Below are 13,169 nucleotides of genomic sequence, written 5' to 3'. Positions count from 1 at the left end.
GAGTCAAATAATTCTTCATCCATTACCATAGTACCAAATAAGGCAGTTATTTTTTTAGAAAGACCGAACTAAACTTAACTCGTGTCATAGTTAATGGAGTACCAATTGATTCATTAATAGACACAGGAGCCAATTGTAGTTTAATAAAAGAATCAGTAGCAAGACGCTTGGGATGCCATTTCTCACCAACGTCAATTTATTTAAACGGAATAGGATCAAATAAAATTTATGTTTTTGCTATCATTACCGTGCTTGTCCAATTCCAAGAAGTTTGTTTAGAATTAGATATACATGTTGTCAGGGATAATGATTTTCAATATAATTTACTTATAGGCAGAAACGCTGTTCAGTACCCAGACGTGCAGATTGTTACAGATTCATTAGGTAGTCAATTGTTTAGGAAGCCAGTTCAAACCAAGACGGAAGTAAATGTACTTACTGATATATCAGAATTAAATGAATTAACTTCAAAAATTGAGCATCTTGATTTAGAACTGCAAGAAAAAGTAAGAAAATTTTTTCATAAATATCCTTCCGTCTTGGATGAGACTAGTACAGTAAAGACCGGTGAATTAAAATTGCGATTAGTTAAGAATGAAATCATATATTATCGCCCTTATCGTCTGGCACCGATTGAGAGGGAGAAGGTTAATGAGATAGTTCAAGAACTTTTGAAACAAAACATAATCCGGGAAAGTGATTCTCCTTTTGCAAACCCAGTTATTTTAGTCAAAAAGAAGGATGGAAGTGATAGGCTCTGTATAGATTATAGAGCATTAAACAAAATTTTGGAAAAAGATCGATACCCCCTTCCTCTCATCGAAGACCAGATAGACAGGCTAGGTAGAGCTAAATATTTCATTTCTATCGACATGAAAAACGGATTTTACCAAATTCCAGTAGCTTCTGATTCTATAAAATACACTGCTTTCGTGACTCCCGACGGCCATTACGAATTTTTGAAAATGCCCTTTGGCATCTGTAATGGACCGTCTGTTTTTCAAAGGGCAATCACGAAGGCCGTTCAACACTTAAAGTTTCTACTAGTCTATATCGATGACATTCTCATTCCATTTTCAACGATAGATGAGGGTCTGTGTTATTTAAACGAAACTGTTCAAGCACTGTCCCATGCCGGGTTCACTATAAATATCAAAAAATGTAAATTTTTCGTCGAAAGCATAGAATATTTAGGTAGAGTTATTTCACGAGAAGGTGTTAGGCCAAGTGATACAAAGGTAGCTGATCTAGTAAACTCCCCTGTCCCTAGTAACGTAAAACAGGTACGCCAGTTTATGGGTCTTGCCAGTTATTTCCGCAAATTTATCCCAAATTTCGCTGCTCGTACTGCTTCCATAACAAAACTGACTAAAAATAATGAAAAGTGGGAGTGGGGAGCCCAACAGGATGCGGCTAGAGATTATGTTATAAAACATTTATCTTCTAAACCCTTATTAACTGTGTTTGATCCTAAGTTTCAAACGGAACTTTATACAGACGCTAGCTCTCTAGGTTATGGTGCAATTCTTGTACAAAAAATAAATAATAATAAGAAAGTAATAGCCTACTTCAGCAGACGTACATCACCTGCAGAATCTAAATACTGTTCGTATGATTTAGAGACTTTGGCAATTTTTAATGCATTAAAACATTTTAGGGTATACCTTCTGGGTATTAAATTCAAAATTTTTACAGATTGTAATTCTATTAAAGCTACAATGAATAAGAAAGATTTAACTCCCCGTGTTGCCCGATGGTGGACCTTTTTACAAGACTTTGATTTTGAAATAGTATATAAAAAAGGTAAATACATAGGCCACGTTGATTTTCTTAGCCGTAATCCTGTTGAGAACCCCAGTCCTCTTAAATCTAATAATAATGAGACTCAAAGTGAAACTAAGGTTGTTAATTTAATTGAAGAACCACAGTCTTGGTTAGAAATTGCACAACAAAACGACCCAGAAACTCAAAATCTGATTTCTCAAGTTGTATCCGGTGAACTAGATGAAAATCGATACTTCTTACATAATCATTTGTTATTTTATAAGGTCAGACCCAATCAATCAAAGCTGTATGTTCCTAAAGGCACAAGATTTAGACTTTTAAGACTTTTTCACGACGAGAACTGTCATGTAGGAGTTGACAAAACTTTCAAAAAACTTTCTGAATATTTTTGGTTTCCTCGCATGTCCGCTTTCATTAGAAAATACTTAAAACACTGCTTAATATGTATCGAACGTAAAGGTCATTCAGGTCCCAAGCAAGGGTTTTTACATCCTATTAATAAAAGCCCAATTCCTTTTCACACGATTCATATAGACTGTACAGGTCCATTTACACTAACCAGCGAAGGTTTCAAATATATTCTACTTATAGTGGATGGATTTACAAAATTTTGCTTATTGAAACCTCTCAAAACTCTTAATGCCCAAGAACTTGTACCCATTATAAGAGAAACCATTACTTTATTCGGAACTCCGTCAACAGTAATAACAGATAGGGGAACTAATTTCAGCTCCACCCAAATTCGTTCTTTATTTAATGAATTACATATTGAACACCATATGATTTCCACGGGTACACCAAGGGGTAATGGACAAGTGGAACGGTATGTTAGTACTGTTATCGACATGTTAAATACTACATGTAATGGCTCGTCAGACTGGCCAAGCGGGTTGTGGAAAGTACAGCAGTCAATTAATACCACTGTCCAGAAATCTACCGGTTTCACACCAATCCGTTTGCTCATTGGTTGTAATGCTAATATTCCGTCTATCCAAGCTCATCTAAATGATATTATTATTTCCGAAAATAACTTTGATGTAAGGGCGGACCGCGAACTAGCTTATCAGCGTTTATGTTCAGAGGCCGATAAATTCAAAAACCGTTTTGATGTTGTGAGGCGAGATAACAAGGTTTTTAATGTTGGTGACACCGTATATGTAAACCAAGACCATAGGCGTCGTGATAAGCTAAGTCCCAGGTTCAAGGGTCCTTACGAAATAATTGGCATTCTACCACATGATAGGTATTCTCTTAGAGGAGTAGGTAACCTAAGGAACATAACCATAGCTAAAGATAAATTGAGATTATGGTCAGGTGTATGGGTTGACGACAATAATGTTTAAAATTATAAAGATTTAAATTTAAAAATTGTATTTGTGTCATATAGTGATTATAATTAATGATTTGTTAAGAACAATGTATATTTGATCATGTTTAATTAAACTGTTTGTTTTCCTTCAACACCACATGTTATGATGAATGTGAAATTGGAACTGCTGAAGTTAGTTGTTTTATTCTAGCCTGTCTCATGCGCAGCAGGTGTGGGGCTAGATTAATGTCTAAAACAACTGACCGTTGTTATTTCGTCATCTTAATGTGAAAAGATCGACGGTAACAATGTAAAAAAATGTATTAGACTAAGTATTATGTATGTTGATCATTAAATGTAAGGTAATTTGTACTTCGAGAACGAAGTACATGTCAGTATGGCCGTGATGGTATCTGTAAAATTATTTTGATGTGATTCAAATTTTCAATTGATCTACCCTCAAAGATTAAAATAGATACTTTTTAACAGAACTTCCGGTATGAAATATTATTATGTCGGTTATTTAAATATTAGTAAAATATTAAATATTAATTACAAATCATCAAAATAATAATTTAAAGTGTTAGTAGTAATTTTAAAATGTAACTTATTTTAACGGATGTTGTTATTAGTTGTCAATTGACTTAGACGGTACAGTATAAAAGCGATGGACGGTGCGTCGCCAGCCAGTTGAGCTTCGACTACGGAACGGACTACTTCTCTTCAAAGTTAAGTCTCTTGTTTTATTATTAATTGATTATGATATGATGACGATGTGTTTTTTATGTATTATACAATACAATTATTATGTTTTATGTACATTATGTGTTATGTATAAAAGTAGGAATGGCAATATCACTTATGTAGTTGTCTATTCCCCTTGCCTTGTTATAATTAAAATATACAGTTATCATGTTTCATGAAAAATAGACCTTGAGATTACAACTATATTTACATTTAGTAAACAGTAAATTGCAGAAATAAAATAAATTTAGATACATATTTGTTTCCTAATTATTCTCCTAATTATTTCATTTTCCCTGTAGTAAAATTCATTAGTCAAATGTCAAAATTACATCATGAGTAAAACAGTCAAAACAAAGCTTATATTGCTGTCCTGGCCTCTCATCACTAACGTGGTCTGTAGTATTTTCTGACACATGCAGTTTTTTCTAGGTAACGAGGTTTGTAATGTTAGTAATATTGCTTGGTGGTCAGTAAGCGATGAATTCGTAATATAAGTTTTTGATGGTAATTTAGACTTTATAAATATGTCATCTAAGCATGAACCACTTTGGTGTGTAGGGTAATCATGAGCTGGCCATAGTCCATGGAATGTACAGATATTGAGGTGGTTATGCGCATGAGTGTTAATTTTCCTAGAAACAATGTTTATGTTTATGTCGCCTAAAAGTATGATATTATTATAAGACGAAAGCTGTTCTAAGATTATACTAAGCGAGTTTAAAAAAGTATCAACATTTTGAGATGGTGGCCTATATATAGCCAATGCTACTATGTTTAGGTTAATTCTAATCAAGAGGCTATTAAAGCCTTGGAATAAGGGTTATTCTACTGCTACTTTTAGGGTATTTTTAATATATATAACCAGGCCATCATTTTGATTGACATTTATCGCGGTTTTATACATAGTATAACCATCTAGCAATGGCAAATTATCTATTTGTTTTGATAACCAACATTCTGTAAGTACTATGATGTCACAGCTTATATCAAGGTTCTGTAAAAGAACTTCAAACCCACTAAAATTTCGGCTAATACTACGAATATTCTGAGTTAGGAAAGTTAGTAGTTTTTCACCAGTAGGAATATTCTTTTTGCAGTTTTCGACATTGTAGATTATTGCTTCAGATACGGAAAAATGATCAATTTCGCTTAAGAGATTATCTATCATTTCGTTAAGATGTAAATAAGTTAGTACAAAAAGAAAAGTTAAATGTAGTGTTTAAGTGCTACTTACAAGTAAAATAATCGGCGCTCTTAGGCGCCTTCATAATCTATCGTGTGTATATAATTGTCTTCTGCATATTTGCGTGCTGGGCAGTTCTCATCGCCAGTAGGGTGGTCACATTTACGCTTGAATCGCTTGCAGGTTGCACATTGGGCAGGAGCGGATTTGTTGTTGCATTCTTTAAAAGAATGTCCCATCTCCCCACAGTGGTTGCAAGTAGGGTTTGTTTCGCGGCAAAACTTGGCTGCATGACCAAACTGTTGGCAGTTAAAGCATCTGGTCACTATTGTAAAGTCTCTTACTGGGCACGACGTCCAATTAATAAAAATACGGCCTTGATTAATCAGCATTTTTCTAATGCTAGCTGGAACTTCAATAATGTAGTTACAGGTAGGACGATCTTTCTTACCCGACTTGTGGCTCAATCTTACATCACTTAGAAATGACGCACGCGTAGTATTCAGCAATTTTTCAGAGAAGTTTTGTTCAAAAATGCACTCCATTACCTCCGATTCAGTAAGGGCTACCGGGACACCAACGACTGCGATACGAGGACGGCGCTTTAAGGGTTCTTCGACTTTGAGGCCTGAAGAAACCAATTTTTCTGAAGTTTTCAGCTTCTCTATGTCGCCTTTGCTGTCCGCACTGATAATAACTCCTCCGTTTTTAATTTTCTTCAAACCACGGACTCGAAGTTTCAGCTCTCCAGGCGAGATAATTTTCTGGACAAGGGTCTTGGTGTCATCACTGCTCTGCGTCTTGTCATTTGGGTAAATAGCAAGAGAGCTGAGATTGGCTGGGCGTACAAATTTGTCCTCTCCTTTTTTTACCATATTGGCATATGAAGTAGAACTTGACTGGCGTTCAGCTGCTACAACCTGTCTTAGTTCTTGGAGGGAGTACGCGATGTCCTGTTCTCCTTGCAGTTGTCGTATAGTGACATGGGCCTGGATTGCCTTCTGCTTCAGGGACTGGTATAGTACCGCCATCTGAGATGTCCCATGAGAGACCTTACGGCATAGGTTGGTGACACGGAGTTTCTGGTCGTTATTGATTTTACCTTCTGCTACGATACCACAAACTTCCGACATAATGGAGTCGATAGAGGTCAACCATTTCTGGATCTCCGGCGTAGAAACGTATTCCACTTCAGGCTCAGTGGACGCTGGCGGCTCTGGGTCTCCAAGAGTCTGGTGTTGTTCAGACGGCGAAGGCGTCGGCGGTGGACTACGCCGTAATAATTGGCTACGCCCAAAAGGGCTTATTCCTGGGTTAGACATACTAACACAGAAAACACTCTTTAGTACTTAATAAAAGTGCTTCATCTTGTACAATGTATAAAGATGCATACACGCGACACACTTCATTTTTGCAGGTTTGCAAAAAAAAAATATTACTAATTAATATTTGTAATTAAAAATGTCTCATTATAATCACAACAATAAGTACGTCCGCTTAGTCTCACAGCTCAAGCAAGATGGTGTTGGGGAACACTTTGTGCATTAATATGACACACATTTTGCTATACAAAGAATGTAAAGTCCTTACAGTGCGACAATTATTCATACTACACACTCTGTTGAAACAGCATACTGGCCTGGTTTATAATCCAATGCTATCCAGGGGGAAAAGACGATATGACCCAGTGGAGCGCCATCACCTAAGTCATAAAACTACTTTTGCGTAACGTTTCTTTTGCTATCTGGGTGGCTACCTATATAACAAAACTAATAAGGTGTTACAAATCACAAAAAATAAATGCAAAAAGAGGCTAGCTGACTGGCTACTAAATTTAAACTATACGGATACTGAAAACATGCTTATAACATAATAACCTAGACACACAATCACACACAAACACCCACACACACACACACACACACACACACACAAACACACACACACAAACATCACATTTACTAACATTCGTCTCGCATAATTAAACCTTTGTTCACGTTAACTGAAATAACTTTAATTGTCGGCGTAAATGTTTAAAAACCTTATCACTTTCTGTCAACGCGCCTAGTACATAAGTTACAAAATGAAAATGTAAAGGGGTGGGATCCTGTTGTCCTGAAATACAGGCCTCGAGCCTAGCTTAGGCACCAGTCTCTCACAATATATACTTACCTAGATTATGTATACTGCCGAATCTGGCCAATGTAAAATATTTTTGTATATTGTGGTGAGAAATAAAGTTATTATTATTATTATTTAAAAAGTTTGGGTACCTCTGACATTCGTCAATTAAGTAACTATTTACTGAAGTGGTATCATTAATAGATGTGTAGGAGTCACAAGAACTGTCACTGACAGAATAAAATGAGTCGTCAGACATCAAAGATATACTAAATAAAATATATATAAACAATAAATACTAATAATAGAATAAGAGGGAAACTACAACTAATTACTAAAATTAATTTCACTAAAATAAAATTGCGTAACCTGCCGGTCGACTGTTACAAAGATAATTTTAAAAACAAAAAATCAGAACGCATCCTTCACAGATTGACATTTGACAACTGTCACTGTCACTATCATAACTAATGTCAGCACTACGAAATAAAGGATTGATACAAGAAAAAATAATAAAATCAAAAGTCGGTAGACTGCAAAAGGAAAGTTAACACTGTCTAGAGAAAGATTAAACCAATATTTGCATTAAAAGAAACATAGCACTTTGTTATAGTGTAACAATTAAACTGGATGGTTAGAAAGAGAGGAGTTCTATCACTTCTTTTGAACATTACGTTTGGCTTTACCGACACCTACACAACCGGCGACGGACTTGGAATCTTCGCAGTAGCTTTGGGTGCAGACGGAGCCTCAGTTTGAAGTGACTTGCCATGCTCCCTACACAACACCATCACCTCTTCGTGACTAAACTCACGGCGACGGTTAACATCGGGGAGCTTGATGTGTATAGTGCCGTCCAACGTCCAAACATTGGTTACGCCGAACAGTACCCCTAGCACGAACATTTGTAAGTTTCGTATCGTTAACGTATCGAGTTGACGATACGATAACGGAATACAACTAAAGTAGGAAGCACGAAGCACTATCGTAATCGTATCGAGACCTCGATACGATTTCGATAGTGACGTCATACTAACGTAAGTAAGGAGGGACAACATTGAACGAAGGATCGTAAAATTGATTGAACGTTTCGTTCAAAAACTATAACGTATTTTGTTCGTAGTGATTTCACTGCCTTTAAAACTTTAAAACCATTTAAATATTAATGCTTTACAACGAACCATTAATAAAAGTTAATATTAATTTAAAATAAATGGTGTATTTAATTAATATAATACTGAAACTTGGTTTATTTTGAAACTGTGTTCCTAAACGAACGACATGACATTTTGTGCCGCGAAGCTCATTCAAGGACAACTTTGTTTTGAAGTGAAGTGAAGAACTCGTATTACTTTACATCTAAAAGTGTTAACGGGATTTACAATCGCAGTTACAAAACCACTGAAGTTTAGAAAATGAGAACCAGCCACCCACAATACACAATTATGGTGGAATTCATGGAAAAGTAAGTAAATTTCATTTAATATGTTATTGTAAACATACCAGTTGATAAATGATATTTTAATGGAAAATTTAAATATACATATTATTATGAATCAAAAGGTAGTGTATTTATACAATTGGGTCATAAAAAATGGTAAGCTAAATTGATAGTTCTTTAACAAATTTGAATCAAATTGAAATAAACTTCCATGGGGTATGTATTTAATTTATGATATTTATGTAGGTCTAAAATTAAGTGTATACCAGATAGAATGGGAGACAGTCGTTTAATTCTAAAATTATTTAAATTATTATAGGCATGGAGACTTGTCTAAACCCAGCGGAGGCCCTCGTGGTAGACACTATGTACAGCTAAAATGGAAGGAGCTTTCGGATATGCTCAATAGTGATGGCACAGGCGACTCTAGAACAGAGGAAAAGTGGCGAAAGGTATGTCTCAAATCTTTATCCATGGTTATAGTTTCATCTCACAAGTAGAAATTCATTGCATGCATTTTATGTTGGCGTTGGGCATCCTTCTCTATTATTGGTGTGGTGTTTTTTATTCATATTAAGGTTTGGAGTGATTTCAAAAACAACGTGAAACGAAAGTGGGCCAAAATAAATAGGTCAGCTCATGGTACAGGTGGTGGGCCTGCGCTTCAATTAACATTAACCGACTTAGAAACCAGGGTTATGAATATAATTGGGGTGCAGGCTGCTACTGGAATGCCCATACAAGAAGCTGGCTTCATACAGGTGTGATTAAGAATTTTTCTTTGTAACATTTAAAATGAGTTATTTTCAATTTTTGATGCACATAATTATACAGTCATAAGCAAAGATAATTATGTTTATTTAAATAGTTACTAAAATTATAGTTTTTACCTCAGACTGATATAAGTCAAGTGTTCAACTTTTGGATTGTGTACTCATCATATTGCTCATGACTGGACATATAGTATATTTTCATAGAAATACAATAAGCTTGGTAACCATTGAAGAATTATGTGAATATGATATTCTTAAACGGGACTGAATGTGGTCAAAAGTTTTCTCTATGAGAAGGACCTACCTCTTTATAAATCCCCAGAATAACAAAAAAGGGTCACCACTTAAGCTCTTTTTTGTTAGTATAGTTACACTTAAAATTCTTTTGCAGTGGTGCATGACTTAATCTCATGCTTTTGTTTTTACCACATTATTTATTTGAATTATGATGCTTGTTAGTCTCTTGAAGTTTGATGTTATCTGCATTATTGATTATCCTCAAGAGCAGACTTTTGATAAAAAAATAAACATAAGTAGTAGTTAGCACTGCTTTGAAACATATGATGTGTGTTCCCTAATGTATTTTTTTTATGAAAATTAGGTTGATGTTGAGGAGGAAGAGAGCTTGTCAGGTACTCATCTACAAGAAACAAACACAAAAACAAGTGAAGTTATTGTTGATGACATACCTATAAAACTAACACCCGTTGCTGACGGTTGGTATATTTTTAATTTAAATACTTTAGATTACCTTTTGTGTTTGAAATAACTAGTACTAAATGAATTATAATTCAATCATTAAAACTAAAAACTAACACATTAAGTCGAGATAACTACCTAAATGCCCATCATTTTGCCAGATGCTTGGAATACTCCGGGAACAAGTAGCCAACGCTCAATCGCTCCACCTCCACCTCCCGCGCATCCACTACCACCTTCAATAGCTTCAATGGACACACATTGGAAGCCGCCGAAGAAAAAGAAGAAAGCCGACGATGAAATTTTAAAAGTATTTAAGGAGTGTGAGGGGTCCGCAAGGCAGTATGAAAGAGAGCGTGATCGAGTTGCGGAAGAATTAGAAAGAGAGAGGATTAGACAGCGTGATGTAGAGCTGCAGTTGCAAGCTAAATGGCTGGATTTTTTTAAAGAAGCTTTGAAGGTATTGGATGCATATTTGGCGAATAAAAGTGTATAAAATCGGACATTATTTGTTTCGCCAAATATGCAACTAATAGTAAGTTATTTGGTTAGGCTTATTGTTTTGTTTGTTTATTGTTATTAAGTTTTATTTGTGTATGTAGATAAAGATTAGCTTAATAAATAACTTAGACAATATATTATTTAAGATCTTTTAATTATATTTCATAGAGAAATACTTTTTATTAAATAGTGGAATAGTATCTGGAAATTTTAATTTATCACAAAAGAAAAACCATTTCTACATTCAAAAACCATTTACTAAAACTTGGCTGCAAAACAGCTCTTTATGACCGTCAAAAATTCAAATTAAAATAACAGCACATGTACAGTCTCTTAGCGACGACACCGTTCTATAAAATACAATATAGAGCTTAAAAGTAACAACACGAAAATACAAATAAAAAACAATTAGCTAAGACTTAACACTCTGTGCAATGAGTTTAAAATTACAAATAAAGAAAAAAAATACAGACAGAGTTCTCATACAATTATTCTCTTATGACACATGGTAACACAAAACCTAGAAAAAAAATGGAACATTAAATTAATTATTAACAATGTGTAGTCTATTGATTCTATCCACTAATATTTGTCTTAGTGTTCTACCGCGAATCAAATCATCTCTAGAACCATGATCGCGAAGAGGTTCTTCTGAAGAAACTGCTGATATTCCTAATTCTAAAGAATCTATGACATCTTCTTCAGGATCGGGCACCATAAAATCTATCGCTAAGTTGTGTAGAACGCTACATGCCATAATTATAGTTGCACATCTTTCGGGGGTGTAGTGTAATGTCCGGTCCTTACAAAGGCATCTCCACCTATTTTTAAGTCTACCAAATGTATTTTCTATTACAACTCTGGCTTTCCCATGGATGGTATTATATTTTGCCTCTGGCGTACCTTCAGCAGCATCTGGGATTGGTGTCATCATCCAAGGCCTCTGTGGATATCCAGAATCACCTGGAATTTTTTTTATTTAAAGAATAAGTTATTAAAAATCTATAAATTTTAATTACTGGAACTTGCCTGCTGCCCTAAGTATTTTGCAACATATCTTTTTCTAATTGGTTAATACATTTTTACCTACCTAAAAACCAAACTTGTTCATTATTTTTATTTATGTCCTGGATATATCTATTGGCTTGACTATTTTCCCAAATAAATGCGTCGTGGGTAGCACCTCCATATTTTGCATTAACACTAATAATTCGGCATTCACTGTCACATATCTGAAATGTAAAATGTGGGATGAAGATGCAACTGTACAACATAATTATTGTAATTAATTAATGTTAGGCCATCGGTGCTGAGTGAGGTATATTAAAATTTAATATCTCACCATTTGCACATTCAGTGAGTAGAAATGCTTTCTGCAATAAAATAAATGCTCAATGTCTCTTTTTGGAGTGAATATATGAAAATGAGACCCATCTATGCATCCTATTACTCCAGGGATGCCAAATTTTGTATAAAATCTGTAAATAAAGGATTTTTTGTAATTTAATCTATTATTTAATTTCGCTATTCAATACAGTCCACTCAATTTGTGCAAACTTAGTTATTATAATTTGATTACTACTTACTTGTTTTTATAATATTACGCTGCTCTAGGGTCGCAGGAAATTTTATAAAGTAATTTAATATTGAGGGGGTTACAAGGGCGTCAGTAACCTGTCTCACATATTTACTAACTGTGGTTTGCCCTAAACATTTAGCCATTCCTACTATTCTTTGGTAGGAGCCTGTAGCATAAAATAAGCACACAGTACCTAGAAATACAAATAATAAATGAATATGTGTTTAAAAAATATTATATCCATTAAATTTAGTAGAGCGCCCCATAAAAATGTACCTATTGGTTAAAATTTTGGGTAAATTCAAGTATTTACTACACTTACTTTATGTTCCAGGCTGATCCATCCTTTTACTTGGTCATAGACTAGATTTGACCCTTAATTCGCGACATAAATGCAAAAATGCTTCCTTACTGAACGAAATCTATTTCTAAATTCTGTATCGCTTAGATATTGCACGTTAATATTGGCTATATTTTTTCTGAGGAGAGCTCTCCTCGAGATTTCTCTGAAATTACAATAGTACATTAATAAACCAACTTATTTTCTATTTATTCTACATAAAGTATTGTAAGTAGATGACTCACCTAGTTTCTCTTCGTACATTTCCACTTTCAACAATCAATCGCGCCGCAAGATAATGGTACAACGTGCTACGTCGATGGGTGCTTCTTGTTAATCTAAGCATTTTCAGCAAAATTCGGTCACACAATCACTTAATTACTATTTAAATCTTCCAAGAAACTCTGACGAAAGTTTTGTCACTGTCAAATTTAAAGTGTAATAAACTTTCGTAAAACTCGCAAGCCAGCCTTCGACAATCACGATACGATACGTCAATTTATACCTTCGTGCTTCCTATCTCCATACAAACGACTCAAGGTTACGATAGTTACGTTACGAATACGATACGAAAACTTACTTGACTTATGTTTCGTGCTCACAAATTTAGTTCATATTACGCACACTAGAGGCGCTGTTTATGTTTCCATACAAAACGCTCACGTTAACGATACGAATACTTTTTCGCAAG

General features: G+C 34.8%; 2 protein-coding genes across 2 annotated transcripts; one reads left to right on the top strand and one right to left on the bottom strand.

Moving 5' to 3' along the window:
* The first annotated feature begins 8,384 nt into the window (after positions 1–8,384).
* LOC113506867 lies at positions 8,385–10,606 on the top strand. The gene is made up of 4 exons (XM_026889704.1): positions 8,385–8,610; positions 8,906–9,038; positions 9,961–10,075; positions 10,220–10,606. Exons 1-4 carry the CDS (start codon positions 8,561–8,563, stop codon positions 10,552–10,554), a joined length of 633 nt encoding a protein of 210 aa, XP_026745505.1. The 5' UTR covers positions 8,385–8,560; the 3' UTR covers positions 10,555–10,606.
* Positions 10,607–10,977: 371 nt separating this feature from the next.
* Positions 10,978–12,083, bottom strand: LOC113506864 (putative nuclease HARBI1). Its single transcript, XM_026889701.1, has 3 exons — positions 11,902–12,083; positions 11,650–11,791; positions 10,978–11,522 (listed from the first exon to the last, which is right to left on the bottom strand). The coding sequence occupies exons 1-3, from the start codon at positions 11,902–11,904 to the stop codon at positions 11,104–11,106; spliced, it is 564 nt and encodes a 187-aa protein (XP_026745502.1). The 5' UTR covers positions 11,905–12,083; the 3' UTR covers positions 10,978–11,103.
* Positions 12,084–13,169: the final 1,086 nt, after the last annotated feature.

The sequence above is a fragment of the Trichoplusia ni genome, assembly GCF_003590095.1.
Source record: "Trichoplusia ni isolate ovarian cell line Hi5 chromosome 28 unlocalized genomic scaffold, tn1 tig00003228_group27, whole genome shotgun sequence".
Lineage (NCBI taxonomy): Eukaryota > Metazoa > Arthropoda > Insecta > Lepidoptera > Noctuidae > Trichoplusia > Trichoplusia ni.
The sequence above is the reverse complement of the archived record's forward strand: the minus strand, read 5'-3'. Positions and strand labels throughout refer to the sequence as shown.

Excerpts from the sequence above, each read along its gene's own strand:
- LOC113506867 (XM_026889704.1), top strand. The coding sequence starts at position 8,561 with ATGAGAACCAGCCACCCACAATACACAATTATGGTGGAATTCATGGAA. Across the intron at positions 8,611-8,905 it reads ATGGTGGAATTCATGGAAAA|GCATGGAGACTTGTCTAAAC; the intron begins GTAAGTAAATTT and ends AAATTATTATAG. Across the intron at positions 10,076-10,219 it reads ACTAACACCCGTTGCTGACG|ATGCTTGGAATACTCCGGGA; the intron begins GTTGGTATATTT and ends TCATTTTGCCAG.
- LOC113506864 (XM_026889701.1), bottom strand. Across the intron at positions 11,523-11,649 it reads TGAACAAGTTTGGTTTTTAG|GTGATTCTGGATATCCACAG; the intron begins GTAGGTAAAAAT and ends AAAAAATTCCAG.